General features: G+C 40.3%; 1 protein-coding gene across 1 annotated transcript in view; it reads right to left on the bottom strand.

Annotated features, from left to right (window-relative positions):
* The window catches only part of LOC132823078 (cyclin-dependent kinase-like 2), a 79,972-nt gene that overhangs the window by 43,341 nt on the left and 20,747 nt on the right, over window positions 1-15,884 (bottom strand). Inside the window, exons 5-7 of the mRNA XM_060836618.1 lie at window positions 8,665-8,804; window positions 3,603-3,691; window positions 25-172 (exon numbers count right to left, since the gene is read on the bottom strand). Coding sequence (XP_060692601.1) covers window positions 25-172; window positions 3,603-3,691; window positions 8,665-8,804 — 377 coding nt within the window. The remainder of the gene's footprint in view (window positions 1-24; window positions 173-3,602; window positions 3,692-8,664; window positions 8,805-15,884) is intronic.

The following is a 15,884-nucleotide window of genomic DNA, read 5'->3' as shown; positions in this document are numbered from 1 at the left end:
CATGAAGGAGCGCATAATTCTCACCTTTCCATGTTTTTTGGCACTTTGTTTGACAGTTAACATCGCTTTTTCATATTCTATAATTTCTTTGCTGATGTTTTTGCGTTTTCTGACCAAAAGTGGATTGTCTTTCATATCCTTAAGAACTTGAGCTTGAATCTCTGGTATAAATCTGCAAATACAACCAAATATTTCAAAGGATCCTGCAAATAAACCTCAGAGTTTTTATGATTTAATTATTTTTGCGATTGTCATTCAAACACAATAAATTACAAAATGAACACATCCATTTTTTTGGTAATTCAATTTTTAAATACATATTTATTGAGGAAACCAACAACCAGCCTGTTTCACTGAAACAAAGTCTGCTGCTCCCAGCTAACTCATTCCTGCTCCCTAAGAGCAATATCCTACAGTTTTGTGAAAACAAACAAAATCTGTTCATTTTGAAACATAACTGAATCTTCTTATACTAGTTACATTATGTCCTACTCCTTCCTTGAACAATGCTCTTTACTTACTTATCAAAAGGACTGTGACTTTTCCTTGTAAAAATGTTTTCATGCACTGTTTGCTTTTTCTAATTTCCTCTTTAATTTCATCACTGAACTTTCTGTATTCCTCTAGGCTTTCTGCAGTATTGGTCTCAAGTAACAGATGCAAGCTTCCTTTTATTACTTTATCTTATTGGCATGTTCATCAACATCCAGGAGGCTTTGAATTTTGTAACCTCAGCCTTTTTCCTCTTGGGAACATATTTCCCTGGACTCCTCACTTTTTTAAGGTTTTTCACTTAAAGTAACCATTTACAGTTCACTTCTGACAGATCACATCTCAGCTTATACAAATTGTCCTTGTCCCATTTGAGAATTTCTCCTCCTGGCCTATCTTTATCAGCTTTTCCCCATAACTGCATGAAATCTTAGCAAATTATGATCACTACCACTTAAATATTATCCCACTGACAACACTTACCCCATTTCACTTTATTCCATAAAACTAAATCAGAACCATTGCTGTTCTTGTTGCATTTTCTCTATACTATCAAAAAAATTCTCCTGAAAGTAATTTAAGAATTCTGCACTCTCTATAACTTTATACAGATTCTAGCTATTACTGAGGTAATTGTGGATCCATCACTATTGTACACATCTGCAATTTGCCTAAACATTTCCTTTACTATTTCCTTTTAACTGTTTGGGAGACTATAGTATATTTTCAACAGTGTGACTGACCTTTCTTTGTTCTTCATTTCTATCTGCTTGGTGTCATTTGACAATAGTTCTGACATATCATTCCTGCTCACAACTGTGTGTCTGTAACCAATATTGTGATGCTCTTTCTCACCCCACCACCCCCCAACACATTTGAAAATCCTACAACCAGAAATGCTGAGCTGCACGTCCTTTCCTACTTCAAGCCACATTTCTGTAATAACTACAATATCATACTTTCAAGCGTTTTCTAAACATTCAGCTCATTTGCCTTTTCAACCAAACACTTTGCATTGTAATATATACAATTAATTAGCAATTCCTTTCTTTCATATTTGCTAGCCTTTATCTCCTTTGTTTTCCACATTTGTTGACTAAGTTTCTGCCAGTTTCAAACTTTTCTTCCCTCCCATCTGAATTTACACTCAGGTGTCTATGTCTTTTTGAGCTATAGGGAGAGGCTGAATAGGCTAGAGCTGTTTTCCCTGGAGTGTCGGAGGCTAAGAGGTGATTTTATAGAGGTTTATAAAGTCATGATTTGGAGATGCCAGTGTTGGACTGGGGTGTACAAAGTTAAAAATCACACAACATCAGGTTATAGTACCTCAGGTTTAATTGGAAGCACTAGCTTTCGGAGCGCTGCTCCTTCATCAGGTAGTTGTGGAGTATAAAATTGTGAGACACAGAATTTATAGCAAAAGTTTACAGTGTGATGTAACTTAAATTATGTATTGAAAAAGACCTGGATTGTTTGTTAAGTCTCTCATCTGTTAGACTGACCATGTTAGTTTCAGTTCTTTCATATGTAAATCGCAAAGACACTTTAGAGAATTGTAACTTTTACAAAAGTTTTATGATTTACACATGAAAGAACTGAAACAAACATGGTTATTCTAACAGATGGGAGAGTTAACAAATAATCCAGGTCTTTTTCAATATATAATTTCAGTTACAACACACTGTAAACTTTTGCTATAAATTCTGTGCCTTACAATCTTATACTCCACAACCACCTGATGAAGGAGCACTGCTCCGAAAGCTAGTGCCTCCAATTCAACCTGTGGGACTATAACCTGGCGTTATGTGATTTTTAACTTTATAAAATCATGAGGGGCGTGGGTAGGGCAAATAGACAAGGTATTTTCCCTGAGGTAGGGGAGTCCAGAACTAGAGAACTAGAGAGTTAAAATGAGAGGAGAAAGATATAAAAGGGACCTAAGCGGCAAATTTCTCACACAAAGAGTGGTGCTTGTATGGAATGAGTTGCCAGAGGAAGTGGTGGAGGCTGGTACAATTACAGTATTTAAAAGGCACTGGATGGATATTTAAAGGGTTTCCATGCTGTACATCTCTCTGACTCTATATCTCTTTGCATAGTTAGTTTAAATCCTCTCCAACAGCACAAACAGACCCTGACATCCCTGCTGAAATACAACTTCTTTGATTTGTACAGGCTCCATCTCTTGCAGAACTATTCCAAACAACCCTGGCATCTAATACCTCCTGACATAAAGAAGAAACATCTATTCCCATTGTCATAACATGCCATATTAATCTGTGCCACAAACATACCAATACCAAACTGAACTAATAGGCAAGTAAGCTACAATCACAACTCTGCTATTTCATTTTGAGACGTCATGCAAAAGCGCGAGCCTTTTTCTCACTTATTCTTGGGATGATGCAGGCAAGGCCACGCTTACTGAATTTTCAGATACTCTGTGAAAGAACAAAAGGCACTCAGATTGACCAGCTGCTTGCTAGGGTGGGACTCCCCCTCTCTCCCCCCCCCCCATATGAGAGGCTTCTACTCTGGACCATTTCAGACTACTTCTGGCATATAACCACAGGAGGGAAGCCAGCTTCTGAGTTGGCAGTTTAAGATCCACACTTATACTGGGTGAGCTGGTGGTTGCAGGAGAAATACCTCCATGGGCGGCACGGTGGCACAGTGGTTAGCACTGCTGCCTCACAGTGCCAGAGACCCGGGTTCAATTCCTGCCTCAGGCGACTGACTGTGTGGAGTTTGCACGTTCTCCCCGTGTCTGCGTGGGTTTCCTCCGGGTGCTCCGGTTTCCTCCCACAGTCCAAAGATGTGCGGGTCAGGTGAATTGGCCATGCTAAATTGCCCGTAGTGTTAGGTAAGGGGTAAATGTAGGGGTATGGGTGGATTGCGCTTCGGCGGGTCGGTGTGGACTTGTTGGGCCGAAGGGCCTGTTTCCATACTGTAAGTAATCTAATCTAATCTAATCATGTACCATCCAGATGAATTATACATGATTTGTTCCATTTCCATTAAAGTATGAATACTTATTCATTCAATTATGACAAAAACAATCTGCAAGGTTATAAATATCCAGTAAAATCTCTGAATGAAAAAGTCCTCACTTCTCTGAGAATCCATCTGCTGTAAAATATTCAGCTTTCAGTAGCTCCGTGCATGATGATCTCTTGTCTGGGTCCATTTGTAAGCATTTCTGTGAAAGTGTCATAAATCGATATGTCTGTCAAGTAAACATGTAACTGTCTCTCAGATATTGAGAGACATTGCACTAAATTGCACTAATTAAATCAGACAAAGAAATTTAATCTGGTACCCAAAATTAGTCGTAGTTGATTATCTACGAATTCAACTTTCTTAATCAGGAATTATCACAGAATTAATTTCAAAGATGATATCTTTTAATTTTGTTTCATATTTGAAGGAGAACCTGACTTTAAACAGTGAAGAAAGTGGGATTGTAAAGCATGTCAACAGCTTCTGCAGTCATTCACTTGCTATAGTCCTTGCCTCTGTGTCAGAAGCTCATATATTCAAACCACCTCCACAGATTTGGACACAAACCTCTCAGTTCATAACCTAGCAAAGTAGTGAGGGAGTGCTGGGCTGTCAAATGTGCCATCTTTCAGAACTGTTATGTGTTTTGCATGTCTTCAGGTTACAAGGTGTTTGAAATAATCACAATTTAGGCTTGGAAATCATAAAAGTTCTTGGTCTTTCATTCAGTTGCCATGCTGCAAGCTAGAAGAGTGCTTACGCTGGTGTCACATTACACAACAACTGATTCTCTAGCAGAGGTGTGAATGTTTTTCACTGGAGCAGATACATATACAACTGGTTCCTAGCTGATTGGATCATTCCTCTTTACAGACAATAGAGTATTTTACAGATGGGATGCTAACTCCATAGACACAAATAGGTGCGCACTATTTTAAAGAAGGATGGGTGGATTATCTCACGTGCCATGGCCAGTAATTATCCCTTAATCAGCATCACAGAAATAAAAATGGTGTGACCATTGCCATTTCACCATTTATGAAGCCTTGCTGTGCGCACCTTGACAGCTGAATTCCTTGTAATGCAACAGTGTCTATACTCAAAGTACTTCATTGGCTGTAAAGCCCCTTTGGTACATCCTGAAGGTGTAAAAGCTGTACAGAGGAACCTCGATTATCCAAATACCAATTATCTGAAAATCCGATTGTCCGAAGGAGACTTCGAGGTCCCGACAGAAACATTATATTAAAAACGCGTTTCCAACAGTGATCACGTCTTTTGTTTACAGTGATTAAACAGACACCGTCTCCAAATGACTGACTACCTGTCCTCTCTCTTTCCCCACAGTTTCCCTGGAGTTCTACAAAGGGTGTACCCTAACCCCACCCCCCCCCCCCGCCATCCCCAGATAATCTCTCCAACATTGTCCTAAACAGGGCAGATGTGGAACCTGTGAAAACTTTGCAGTCAAAAGTTGTGTGTGTGTGTGTGTGTGTGTGTGTGTGTGTGTGTGTGTGTGTGTATGCACACTATTTGGAGACTTACCCCACAAAGGTAGCAGCGGCAGCAGTCTTATTGTTGGTGTCCAGTCCAGCTGCCTTGGAGAAGGGTGCGGGTGTGTACGAGGTTGGAGGGCAGTGTTCGGGGTGGGTGTTGGGGACAGTGTTGGATGGGGTTGAGGGCAGAGTTGGGCAGGATTAGGAACGGGGGGGGCAGAGTTGGGGACAGGGGGCGGTGTTGCACAGGGTTGGGGGCAGTGTTGGACGGGGTTGGGGAACGGGAAGGCAGGGTCTCATGCGCTGTGTGCTTCTGCAGTCTCCTGAACAAGGAATAGACTTTAAAAACGTCAAACCTCAGAGGAAAGGCTATTAATCGATTAACCAAATAATCAATTATCTGAATGAAATAGCGCCCGCCCATCACATTCGGATAATCGAGGTTCCCCTGTAATGGGATCGTGTTGGATGAGATTGCTGTTGGACGAGTAATCCAGAAACCCAGCTAATGTTCTGGAACCCAGGGCTTGAATCCTACCATGGCAGATGATTGAATTTGAATACAACAATAATTTGTAATTAAGAGTTTAATGATAACCATAAAACCAGATCACATTAATTTTCATGGCATCAGGTCAAACATGGGCAAGGAAACCTCCTATTGGTGAACACATATCATCTTCATTTGACTGATGACTCAGTACTCTTCCAAGTTGGACAATATTTGGAGAAAGCACTGAAGGCACCAACGTCTGGAATATACTACAGAGGGTACCTCAATACTCAACACCAGTTTTGGATTGGCAGTATCAATACTAATGAAGTTTATCACATTCTAGCAGACATTGCTGATAGATTAGGGCTACAGCAGGTGGTGAGGGAACAAACAAGAGGGAACACATACTTGACTTTATCCTAATCAACCTACCGGCCATAGATGCATCTGTCATGATAGTATTGGTAACAATGATCACTGCACAATCATTGCGGAGCCAAGGTCCCTTCTTTACCTGTTTTATATTGAGAAGACCTTACATTGTGATGTGTAGCACTGTAACTGTGCTAAATAGGATAAACTTCTACCAGAGCAATCAATTCAAGACTGGGCATGCATGAGGTGCCATGGACCATCAGCAGTAGAAGAATCTTACTCCAACATAATCTGCAACACAATGGCACAGAATACTCCACAATCATTACCATCAAGGGTAGTGAAGAGTGCAGGAAGGCATGCCAGGAATAGTACAAGGAATACCTAAAAATGAGGTGTCAACCTAATGAAGCTACACAACAGCTGACCTGACTGTCAAAAACATAAGCAGCAAGTTAGAGCTAAGCAATTCCACAACCAACGAATCAGATCAAAACTCTGTTGTTCTACCACATCCAGTAACAAGTAAGCAACTTGTTGGGGAAGGAGGCTCCTGAAATACCACCATTTCAATAATGAAAGAGCACAATGCATTGGCGCAAAACAATACCTGATCAACAAACACTGATAAAGTGCACAGTAACCCTCTGACCATTCGGGTTCTGCTAGGACATCAACTATTTACAATTAAAAGGAAAGTAAGGTCATAAGACCATAAGAAATAGGACTTGGAGGAAGGAAGCAAATGTACTGTAGCCAAAATTTCACATAGTATAAAAATAAGTGTAATGGTAAGATATGAGATGGATATAAACAGATTACAGAGAGATGTTGTTTGGTTAAGTAAGTGCACAAAAGGTTGCAAATTAATATAATGAGGGAAAATGTGAAGTTGTTCATTTTGGAAGAGAGAACAAAAAAACAGTATTATTTTACATGAGTAAAACTGCAGAAAGTTGTAACACAGAAGGATTTGCTATTTGTACAGAAAGCTGGCACAATGTTGCAGCAGGTAAGCAGGAAAGCTAATGAAATGTTGGCCCTTATTTCACACGTGCTGGAGTATAAGAGTAGGGAAATCTTACTGTAACTGTACAAGATTCTGGTGAGACCACATCTGGACTACTGTGAGCAGTATTAGTCACCTTAACTAAAAAAAGATAATATTTCATTGGAGGCAGTCCAGAGAATTTCATTAAGTTGACTCCCAGTAAGGGTAGATTGTCTTATGACTGGAATTTTAAAGATTGAGAGGTGATCTCATTGAGACATATAGAATTCTTTAACGGTTTGACTGGGTAAATCCTGAGAGGATTTTTCTCCTCACTGGGAGGTCTAGGACTAAAAGGCACATTACAAAATTAAGGGATGCCAATTTAAGACTGAGCTGAGGAGGAATTCTTTCTCTCAGGATGTTATGACTCTTTGCTATGGAGAGCTTTGGGGGCAGAGTCCTTGTGTATATTTAAGGCTAAGATAAACAGATTCTGGATCAGTATCCAGAATCAAGGGTTATGGGAAAAGGGCAGGAAAGTGGACGTAAAGAGTGTTGGATCAGCTAGGATCCTTTTGACTCGTGGAGCAGGTTCAAGGGGTAAATGTCTACTCTTGTTCCTAGTTCTCATGGTCTTATGATCTTACCTTCCTTTTAATCGTTAGGTGCAATTCAGTCAAGTAAAATTCCCTTAATTTTCTCTTTTTATATATAACCACAAGTTCTATCTCATACAAACATCTTTTCCCACTGAGTTTAGAGAAGATTTGTAGCTCAGGTTGAGATTCTGGATGTAGGTTTGCTCGCTGAGCTGGAAAGTCCATTTTCGGAGGTTTTGTCACCATGCTAAATAACATCTTCATTGAGCCTCCGGATGAAGCGCTGCTGGTGTAACCTGCTTTCTATTTATATGTTTGGGATTCCTTGGGTCGGTGATGTCATTTCCTATGGTGATGTCATGTCCAGTTCTTTTTCTCTGGGATGGTAAATGGGATCCAAGTCAATGATTTTGTTGATTGGGTTCCAATTGGAATGCCATGCTTCTAGGAATTTTCGTGTATGTCTCTGTTTGGTTTGTCCTAGGATGGATGTGTTGTCCCAATTGAACTAGGTGTCCTTCCAGGTTAGCCACTAAGATACATGAACATCAACTAGCCACAAAAAGACATGACCCACTCTCACTAGTCTCCTTACACATGGATGAGGAAGAACACCACTTCGACTGGGATAACACATCATCCTAGGACAAGCCAAACAGAGACATGCACGAGAATTCCTAGAAGCCTGGCATTCCAACCAGAACTCTATCAACAAACACATTAACTTGGATCCCATTTACCACAGCTGAGAAAAAGATCCGGAAATGATATCACCATAAGAAATGGTGTCACCACAGGAAATGGCATCACCGGCCCAAGGAAACCCAAACATATAAATAGAAAGTGGGCTCCACCAACAGTGCTTCATCTGGAGGCTCACTGAAGATGTTACCTAGCATGGTAATGAAATGTCTGGAAACAGACCTTCCAGCTCAGCGAGCAACCCTACATCCAGACCTTTTCCCACTATTAAATCACCCATGATATTTTTCATCTTTTAACCACTACCATTAAATTTCTCATGTTTCCAATTGTTCAATTTATGCTCAGAGCCCATTAAGGGCAATGCAATAACACCAAATGTGAGGGAGGAGGTCAGGAGGAAATCAAAATGGAATCGGAAGAGGTAAAATTCCTTTTTTAAGAAAGTTGAATAATCATAGCACACATGCCTCTAATAACTGATTGTAATTGACTCCCTCTTCACTTTACCTTTACCAGCACAGTCAACGAAGGATTACACCTTAACAGTCTTTTTTCTGGTGATTCAGGTCTTTGGACATCTGGTAGACATACCCCGGCAAATGTAGGATTTTTGCTGAAAAGACTCTTGAGGCGTGGTGTTAAATTTCCTGAGTAAAATAAATAGCACAAATTAAATATTGCAGCTCAGATATTAGTCAACTACAACAAATAGTACTGTAAGAGAAGGTCCTGTATTTATCTGTATTGCCGTATAGCTTAAAAATTATAATACTATATTTTGCTGTAAAGGTTATGGTGAGGTGAACAGTGCTCACTGCTATTTGGAGGTCAGACATCAACTTCTGGTCTTTGCACATCCACAACTAAAAATGGAAATGTCCGAGATGTGATATTCCTCCAAATGTATACCACAAATGTCATCTCTCCATCCAATTCCCATCAAGTACTTTGAACAGCGTAAAATTGCTGCATTTGCTTCATGGGGCTGAACTTTACACTCCCCTATTGTTCTTGAAGGTGGAGAGTACGTAAAATAAATCAGGTCAGATAAGTTACCAGATTTGAGAGATTGGTGCTGGAAAAGCACACCAAGTCAGGCAGCATCTGAGGATGAGGAGGATTGACGTTTCTGGCATAAGCCCTTCATCAGATAAGTCACCAGGCAGCCTATCTGCCTTGAGCTCTTTTGAAGCCAATAGATAATTAACAGCCATTTAGAGGCAGCAATCCCCATCTACCACAAAAGTTCCAGTCTGTAGAGAAATAGGAAGTTAGAGAAGCAGGCAAGCAACTTTGACAGCACAATCTGCTTTGAAAAGGAAGGGATTTGCTTTCTTTAAAGACACCCATGTGCCCAACAAGAGCATGATTCATTTGTCCATTCGCACTAGTTTGTCTCATCCAAACCACATCCCCAATCCCACTGCTTCCTTGCTGGGGCATCCCAGCCACGCCCACACAAAATTCCTGAAACTCAGCTGAACTCCAGGAGATTGCTTCACTTCTTAGTGAGGACTGCTTGTAGTCCCTATAGTGGGTGCCAGTTGCCTCTGGGGATGGAAGTTCCCCTCTGCATTGATTAAAGCCTCCCCCAGAATTTTGTGCCTGTGGGTAGTGAGATTTCATGTCTACAAGCTCCTGATCAACCTTTAGGTTAGATGCTTGGATAATATATCCTCCAAATTCCATTCTACAAAATCCATCCTACATATATGCTTGAATCCCGAAAGAAATAGTTGGGCTTTGCCTAATCTAGTGTAAGTAATTTTTAACAGTGTGACAAGTCTTGTATTACTCCTGAACTATCTCACTGCCACCAAAAATGAACATTTGGAATTATCTAGTCTCACATTTTCTGATTTTACTTCAACTATCCTAGTATTGTTAGATTAGAGATTTATAAGATTTAAGAATTCAGATATTTAAGGTAATGAAATTTAAATTTTTACCATTTGCTTTCTGTCTTTTAATCTTTTTTTTCCTTTCTTTATTTTGCTTTCTTTACCTGATTTGAGTTGACATTGAATTTAATATAACAACTTCTACTTCTTGGTTCAGAATCTGAGCTATTCATGAAAAGTTCTTTAATCTGTTTGATGAAGGAGTTAATAAGACACTGTGCTTGTTGGATTTCTAAGTTACCATTGGGCTATAAGAAATAGGATCATGGCTGATCCGACATCCTGCATATTCACTTGCCTGATTCCCCGACTGATTTTTTTTTCTCTCTCAGCCTTAAATATACACAAGGATTCTGCTCCCAAAGCTGCCTGTGGTAAGAGAAAAGAAATTCCCCCTCATCTCAATCTTAGATGTATCCCCCTTAATTCTAAGACAATGGCCTCTAGTCCTAGACACTTGCAAGAGGGGAAACATCCTCTCACCACGTGCCCTGTCAAGCCCTTGGCGGTTTGGAAGGGGGAGTTGAAGTGTTTGACTAGAAGGCGGTTGGGTTGTTTGGTGTGTGTACCCCAGAGATGTTCCCTGAAACGTTCCACACATTGGCGTCTTAGCTCCCCAATGTAGAGGAGACCACATTGAGAGCAACAGATAAAGTAGATGACATGTTTGGATGTGCAAGAAAATCTCTGCTGGATGTGGAAGGCTCCTTTGGGACTTTGGATGGAGGTGAGGGGGAGAAGTGTGGGTGCAGGTTTTACACCCCTCGCGGTGGCAAGGAAAGGTGCCGGGAGAGGAGGATGAATTGGTGGAGGCTATGGACCTAATGAAGGAGTCACGGAGGGAGTGATTATTGCGGAATGCTGAAAGGGATGGGGAGTGAAATATACCTCTGGTGGTGGGGTCTAATTATAGGTGGCGGAAAGGGCGGAGGATAATGCGCTAAATCCGAAGATTAATGGGGTGGAATGTGAGGACTAGGGGATTCTATCCTTAGTGCAGTTAGAGGGGTGGAATTCAAGGGCAGAGGTGCGGAAAATGGAGGAATTGCGCTGGAGGGTATTGTTGACCACGTGCCAGGGGAAATTGCAATCCTTGAAATAGGAGGCCATCTGGATGTTCTGGAGAGAAATTGCTTCTCCTGGGAGCAGATACGACAGAGGTGGAGGAATTGGGAGTAAGTGATCACGTTTTTTACAGGGGTGGGGTGGAAGGAGGTGTAGTCCAGGCAGCTGTGGGAGTCAGCGGGCTTGAAGTAGGTGTCCACATTGAGTCGGTCACCAAAGGTGGAGATGGAGGGATCCAGGAAGGGGAGGGAATTGTCTGACCTGGACCATCCCAGCCTCTTCCCTCAGCAGAAGGATGGGGAATGGGTGTGACCGATATAGGAGGAAAAGCTCAACTCAATAGGGCCATTTAAACGCAGAGCCCAGTTCGAAGAGACCCATTTTGACTGGCCCAAGGATTTTATCCCACAGTATGGGAGTCATGAATTAGTGAAGAAGATGCAAATACCATTGAAGGACAGATAAGGTCCACTTAAGATCATGATCTGAAACATTTTAAAACTGTAATCTTTAAACAGGAAAAGAATAGGCTGAAGCAGCTGTTGAGGGTTTAAGGAAACTGTCTGCTGGATTGCTTTGATTGACAGATTATTTGGCATTTCCATTTGTTTTTGTAGTTTTAATCAAACAGTTTAATTTGTAATCAAACTCTTTGAATGTGTGATGACACACTTCCATAGTCATTACTTCCTAAGGAGGGACTTAAACTTGGAGCTTTCTGACTCAAAGGCAGGGACACAAGACCCATTTTATTCAAAATTAGTCTTTGCTAACATTTCCCAAGGGCTCTGAAAATATCATAAATGCTTGGGGAAGTGGTGCTATTGAGGAAAACTCATTTAACAATTGAACTTGTTAGAGGATGGATGTAATATCAAGCATAACCATGCAAAGGGAAAACTGTCTATATGGAAATGATTTTGCAAGTTGAAAAATACTCAGAAGAGCCCAGAGAGGCTGAACAAACTGAACAGCTGGAGCAAGTTTCTGCAGGGGTCAGCTTGCTGAAAAAAAGTATAAGCCCTAAAGGGGGCAGTACAACCAGTGAAGATTGATGTAGCTAAATAAAAATGAATAGAATGAAGTAGTAACACTGATTAATGCCTCTCCAGGCTGACAGATAGTGAGGAAGATGCCCAGCTTAGTTGAAGAAGTGAGGGAAATCACTTAGTTGTTCAAAGAAATTAACATCAGGTATGTAAGTTGAAAGAGGCAGAAAAGGTGATCTACAGAATTTCCAAAGCCAGTTTCACCACAGAAAAGACTAGGACCACAGAATGGCCCTAAAAGGTTAACTATTGCTGACAAACGGATCAAATATCTGTGTTCTTGCAGTCCAGAAGTTAACCACACCCCTCAGTGTAACACAGAGTACAGCTGCCAAAATAGGAGTCCCTGAATTCAGGTTTAACCTTGACTTTATTAAAATGATTTGTTGGGTAAAAGATAAAATCAAGGACTTCAAGGGAAAGGAAAATTCTCTGAACTGGAAGAATTATTGACCTCCCTCAAAAAGAATCAAGAAATTGAGAGTTATGCAGTGACCATACTAGACAGGAATAGCAAACCTTCTGTCTAGAAAATAAACAGCATATTCATGATACTCTTGTAACAGCAAAAAGGGACTTTGACCAAAGAAGGATTGAATTACAGGCCCAATGAGGGGTCAAATTGCTAAGGGAAGCTAAAGGGTTGAAATCTGGCAAAAGAACAAGAAATTTTTATTGATAAATAACAATGATTGACTGAGATTTGCTCCTCGGATGCTGCCTGAACTGCTGTGCTCTTCCAGCACCACTAATCCAGAAAATGAGCATTGAACTTGCCTGGCACATTCTTTGCAGACCTCACTAAATGAAAACGCTGTAAATAGAAATAACTGGAACAGCTCAGCATGTCTGACAGCAGCTGTGGAGAGAAATCAGAATTAATGTTTCGGGTCGAGTGACCTTTCCTCAGAGAAAGACCTTTCTAAGAAGGGTCCCTCAACCCAAACTGTAAACTCTGATTCATCTCCACAGATGCTACCAGACCTGCTGTGTTGTTCCAGCAATTTCTGTTTCTGTTTCCGATTTACAACATCCGCAGTTCTTTCTGTTTTTATTTAGCTGCAAATAGAGAGTTTAGCAAAGTCCAAAGGCAAGAGTTAATACAAGCTGTAATAAAAACTAGGAAAAAGAGAAAGGAAATAATTCCCAAGATAACACCTAACTAGGAAATAGTCAGAAGCTATATTGCAACCATCACCTGCATGAATGTAACATAAAATTGTTTTTTGTTTCTAAAACATAATTTTCTAACCCAAAAGAACGTATCTAGATTTTATTTATTTCCAGTAAGGCCGGAGATACATGACCAAATAACTTATAGAAAACCTGCTTTAAAGACTACAATGTTTTTTTTCAAAATCCTTGGAAAAGATTGTTTCAAAATATCTCCAGGCCAGACGGAGCTGTGGCTGTCAGACTTAATCTCCACTCCGAAGATGGCAAAAGATAATCCTCAAGATATGTGCAAAATGAAAAGCAATCTTCATTTGGGTAAGTAGCATTGATTATAAAGGAATTATTTGTCAAACAACAGAAATTTCTATGGGGAAAGGCATAAATGAAGTGTTTTATAATCAACATACCTTGTTGCTCTTGTATTCGTGACTGACCTGGCTTGATGACCCTCAATGCAATTACTTTTCACTGTTACCCAGGAGATAACAAAGCTTCAGTGATGACTCATTGTGAGAATGAAAATTAGGCTTCGAACATAACAAACCTAAGAACCACAGGTGGGGGAAGGATTGCCTTCGAACTGCAAATGCCTTAAACAAAAACATGACCGAGCTTTTTGTATAGGTCACATGGTAACAATACCTTCTTAGCTTGCAAGCAAAGAATGAAACAAAAAAGCAACCAATCTGTCATGAAAGAGATCCCAGCTAGAATCATCTGGAAGAAAGTTCCCTCCAGTGGGTGAGGAGAAAAAGAAATCTCAAAACAAGTAATGGTTTACTGTAATTTGTCAGCTAAAATTGCCATGTCTACGGAACCAAAGTCAGGAGTCTTCTCTCTCTCCTAAAATCTGTTGTTACATTGAGCCCACCTTACATGAAAACACCAACAATTCAACTGCAGAAGATATCACAGTTGCTGGATTGGATTTCAAGGGTTAACCTTAATTTTAGCAAGAAAAAATTCAAACAACATTGCATGTGCCAATTGTATATTGTAGAGACCTATTGGAACTTTCTCATTTGAGATATTCTTTTGTCTTATGAGTATTTGGTTTAGTCTTGGCATCTTGTTCAATATCAGGTGGAGTATTATGTACAGCTTGTTGTGTCACCACAGTCTTACAGACCATAGGGGCTGCTCTCTCATTACAGAGAGAAGACCCTGGTGGTGATTTAACCTGAGGGCCACTAATCCTCAGGCAAGGGAAGAAGTTAAGAAGGAGAGTCCTTCATGGTAACTTCAAACTGGTAATGGGAATTGAACCCACACTGTTGGTATCACACTGCTCTACAAACCACCAATCAAGCCAACTGAGCTAAGCCGACAGCTTGGAGATCATATATGGGAAGGATGTGAACACATTAGAGAGAGTTCTGATGTGATTTATGAGAATGGTTGCAGGGATGAGAAACTTCAGTTATGAGCTTTGAGGAACTTGGGACTGTCCTCCTTGGAGAAAGGAAGAGACCTCTGATAGAAGTTTTCAAAATCATGCTTTGGCTGGATAAAGTAGAGAGGGTGAAATTGTTTCTGCTTATAAAGAACCAAGATGACACAGCATAGATTTAAAGTGATTTGCAAAAGAAGCAAGGGCAAAATAAGAAAAAAATTCCTTTTCACACAGCAAGTAATTTGTGTTTGAAATGCGCTGCATGGAATTGTGGAGGAGGCAGTCTCAACTGAGGCATTGAAGAGAGTGTTGGATGATTACCTGGATAAAAATAATGTGTAAGGGCATGGGGGATAAAGCCAGAGATTGCCAAAGATAACAATATTCATTTGCAGGGCTGGTGTAGGTACAATGGGCAATAGCCTCTTTCTGCACTGTAAGACTGATGTTGTTCTGTAATTTTTTTTAGTTAATAAATTTATCACATTATTCTTCAGGGACCCTCAACAAAAGTTTGTAATAAACTGGCCTTTAACCAGTCCACACAAATGCTTGACCACTTGAATTATACAAATTAAAAAAGGGGTACCCATAAACATCCGAAGATGTTGACAATGATAAGCTTACGGGACCTGTGCTTGAACATTGCAATTATAAACACAGCAGCTGAAACGTCCCTTCAGGAATGGGCTTTGTCAAATAAATCACACAGTGATTGATGAGATGCTTTGTAACACCTTAAGTGACCAGCCAAATTATAAATCAACAATAGCCCTAGCATGGGCAGTCTATGTGAAAAATTAATCTCACTGTTTCGAGGCTAAGTTTGTATCAGTTGGTCTTTGGAAGCAATCCAAAAATACCAGTGATGTGTAATCATTCCCCAGCCTTGGAAGAGACTACAAATAGTTCCACCTTTTCTGTGCACTTGAATGACCTAGATACAGGGAGAAGAACATTCATCAAGGCAAAAGTCACAGGGAAAATTTGGCATCCCTTATGATATTGAATTATGCTACGGGAGATAAAGTTTAATTCTAGGCATTCTTTAGATTATAAAAGAGATTATCAGAAAAAGTGGAAAGGGTTACGTTTATTGATAGGGAAAGGTAGTAATTCTCCAACCACAGTCGTCAAAATAGC

Source organism: Hemiscyllium ocellatum, chromosome 16 (assembly GCF_020745735.1).
Source record: "Hemiscyllium ocellatum isolate sHemOce1 chromosome 16, sHemOce1.pat.X.cur, whole genome shotgun sequence".
In the NCBI taxonomy this organism is placed as follows: domain Eukaryota; kingdom Metazoa; phylum Chordata; class Chondrichthyes; order Orectolobiformes; family Hemiscylliidae; genus Hemiscyllium; species Hemiscyllium ocellatum.
The sequence above is the reverse complement of the archived record's forward strand: the minus strand, read 5'-3'. Positions and strand labels throughout refer to the sequence as shown.